This window comes from Chiloscyllium plagiosum, unplaced genomic scaffold, assembly GCF_037043375.1.
Source record: "Chiloscyllium plagiosum isolate Xiang-an unplaced genomic scaffold, Cpla_swu_hap1 HiC_scaffold_5, whole genome shotgun sequence".
In the NCBI taxonomy this organism is placed as follows: Eukaryota; Metazoa; Chordata; class Chondrichthyes; order Orectolobiformes; family Hemiscylliidae; genus Chiloscyllium; species Chiloscyllium plagiosum.
Window position 1 is genome coordinate 135,283,535 of NW_028270143.1, and position 1,800 is coordinate 135,285,334.

General features: G+C 52.4%; 1 protein-coding gene across 1 annotated transcript in view; it reads left to right on the top strand.

The window, feature by feature from the left end:
- The window catches only part of LOC122545736 (fucolectin-like), a 6,399-nt gene extending 4,853 nt beyond the window's left edge, over positions 1-1,546 (top strand). The window contains exon 3 of the mRNA XM_087986877.1: positions 1-1,546. This exon is cut by the window's left edge and continues 104 nt beyond it. Coding sequence (XP_087843003.1) covers positions 1-65 — 65 coding nt within the window. The 3' untranslated portion in view covers positions 66-1,546.
- The last annotated feature ends 254 nt before the right edge of the window (positions 1,547-1,800 follow it).

A 1,800-nucleotide genomic window follows, 5' to 3' on the forward strand; every position in this document is an offset into this window, starting at 1 on the left:
TGACTCTGTGTGAGGTGCAGGTCTTCGGTCAACCTCTCTTCATAATAAAGCCCTGCCAATGGTAACTGTCCACTCATCAATATGTCCAGCAATCTCTCTTCCAGCTTTCCCTAACCCATGTCTTTGTCTCCTCCTGCTTCCTTCTATATTCATTGATGGGATGTGAGCATCGCTGAGCAGATCAGAATTAATTACTCACCCCCCAAACCATCCTTCCTTGGCCATTCCAGAGGGAAGGACAGAGTCACCCACATTGCTGTGGGTCTGGAGTCACGTGTAGGCCAGACCAGGTAAGGATGGCAGATTCCTTCCCTAAGGACATTGGTGACCCAGATGGGGTTTTATGACAATCGATCATTGTTTGCCAGTCACTGTTAACTCCGACGGTTTCTACATTCTCAACTGACCAGTTGAATTTAAATTTAACCCCAGTGAGCTGGGAACCTGCGCCCACAGGATATTCACTTGAATGCCTGGATTGCTGGTTCCACCTCAGTGCCAACACCCCTGGAGTCAGCACAGTCAGTCTGTTCACAATCTGTTTCGCTGCTGTCTTCACAATGGTTTTTCTGTCTCCGAGATTATCATGTCACAGAATGATACACCATGGAAAGAAGCCATTCAGGCCATCCAACTTGAGATGCTAGCTCATTGAGAAAACGATTGAATTAGTCACATGGCCCTGTCTGATCGATAGAATAAAATAGATTCCCTACAGTGCGGAAACAGGCCATTCAGCCCAACAGGTCCACACTGACCCTCCAAAGAGTAACCCACCCATTCCTGATGAAGGGCTTTTATCTGAAACATCGACTCTCCTGCTCCTCAGATGCTGCTTGACCTGCTGTGCTTTTCCAGCACCACACTCTCGATTCTGAGTTCCAGCATCTGCAGTACTCACTTTCGCCCTGACTAATGCACCTAACCTACTCATCCCTGAACACGATGGACAATTTAGCATGACCAATTCACCCTAACCTACACATCTTCAGACTGTGGGAGAAACGCCAAACAGAATCTGCTAACTCCACACAGACAGTCGCCCAAGGCTGGGATCCACCCCGGGTCCCTGGTGCTGTGAAGTTGCTGTGCTAACCACTGAGTCACCGTGCCGCCATCTCTTCAAGAGCTCTCTAAGGGAATGTCTATAAGCTGCATTTCCATAGTAACGGCTCCACTTGCAGGAATTCCAATCATTCCACAAAATTCAATTGGAGAACATGGAAACAATTCCACAGATCATCTTTCAATAGGACATTCACTTCACTGAGCAGCAGCAACTTAGCTTCAAGTTTCATCGAAAGACAGTTCAGGAAGAGCCGCACTCCCTCAGCACTGACCTTCCGACAGTGCCCACTCCCTCAGCACTGACCCTCCGACAGTGCCCACTCCCTCAGCACTGACCCTCCGACAGTGCCCACTCCCTCAGCACCGACCCTCCGACAGTGCCCACTCCCTCAGCACTGACCCTCCGACAGTGCCCACTCCCTCAGCACCGACCCTCCGACAGTGCCCACTCCCTCAGCACTGACCCTCTGACAGGGCCCACTCCCTCAGCACTGACCCTCCAACAGTGCAGCATTCCCTCAGCACTGACTTTCCGACAGTGCCCATTCCCTCAGCACCGACCCTCCGACAGTGCCCACTCCCTCAGCACCGACCCACCGACAGTGCCCACTCCCTCAGCACCGACCCTCCGACAGTGCCCACTCCCTCAGCACCGACCCTCCGACAGTGCCCACTCCCTCAGCACCGACCCTCCGACAGTGCCCACTCCCTCAGCACCGACCCTCCGACAGT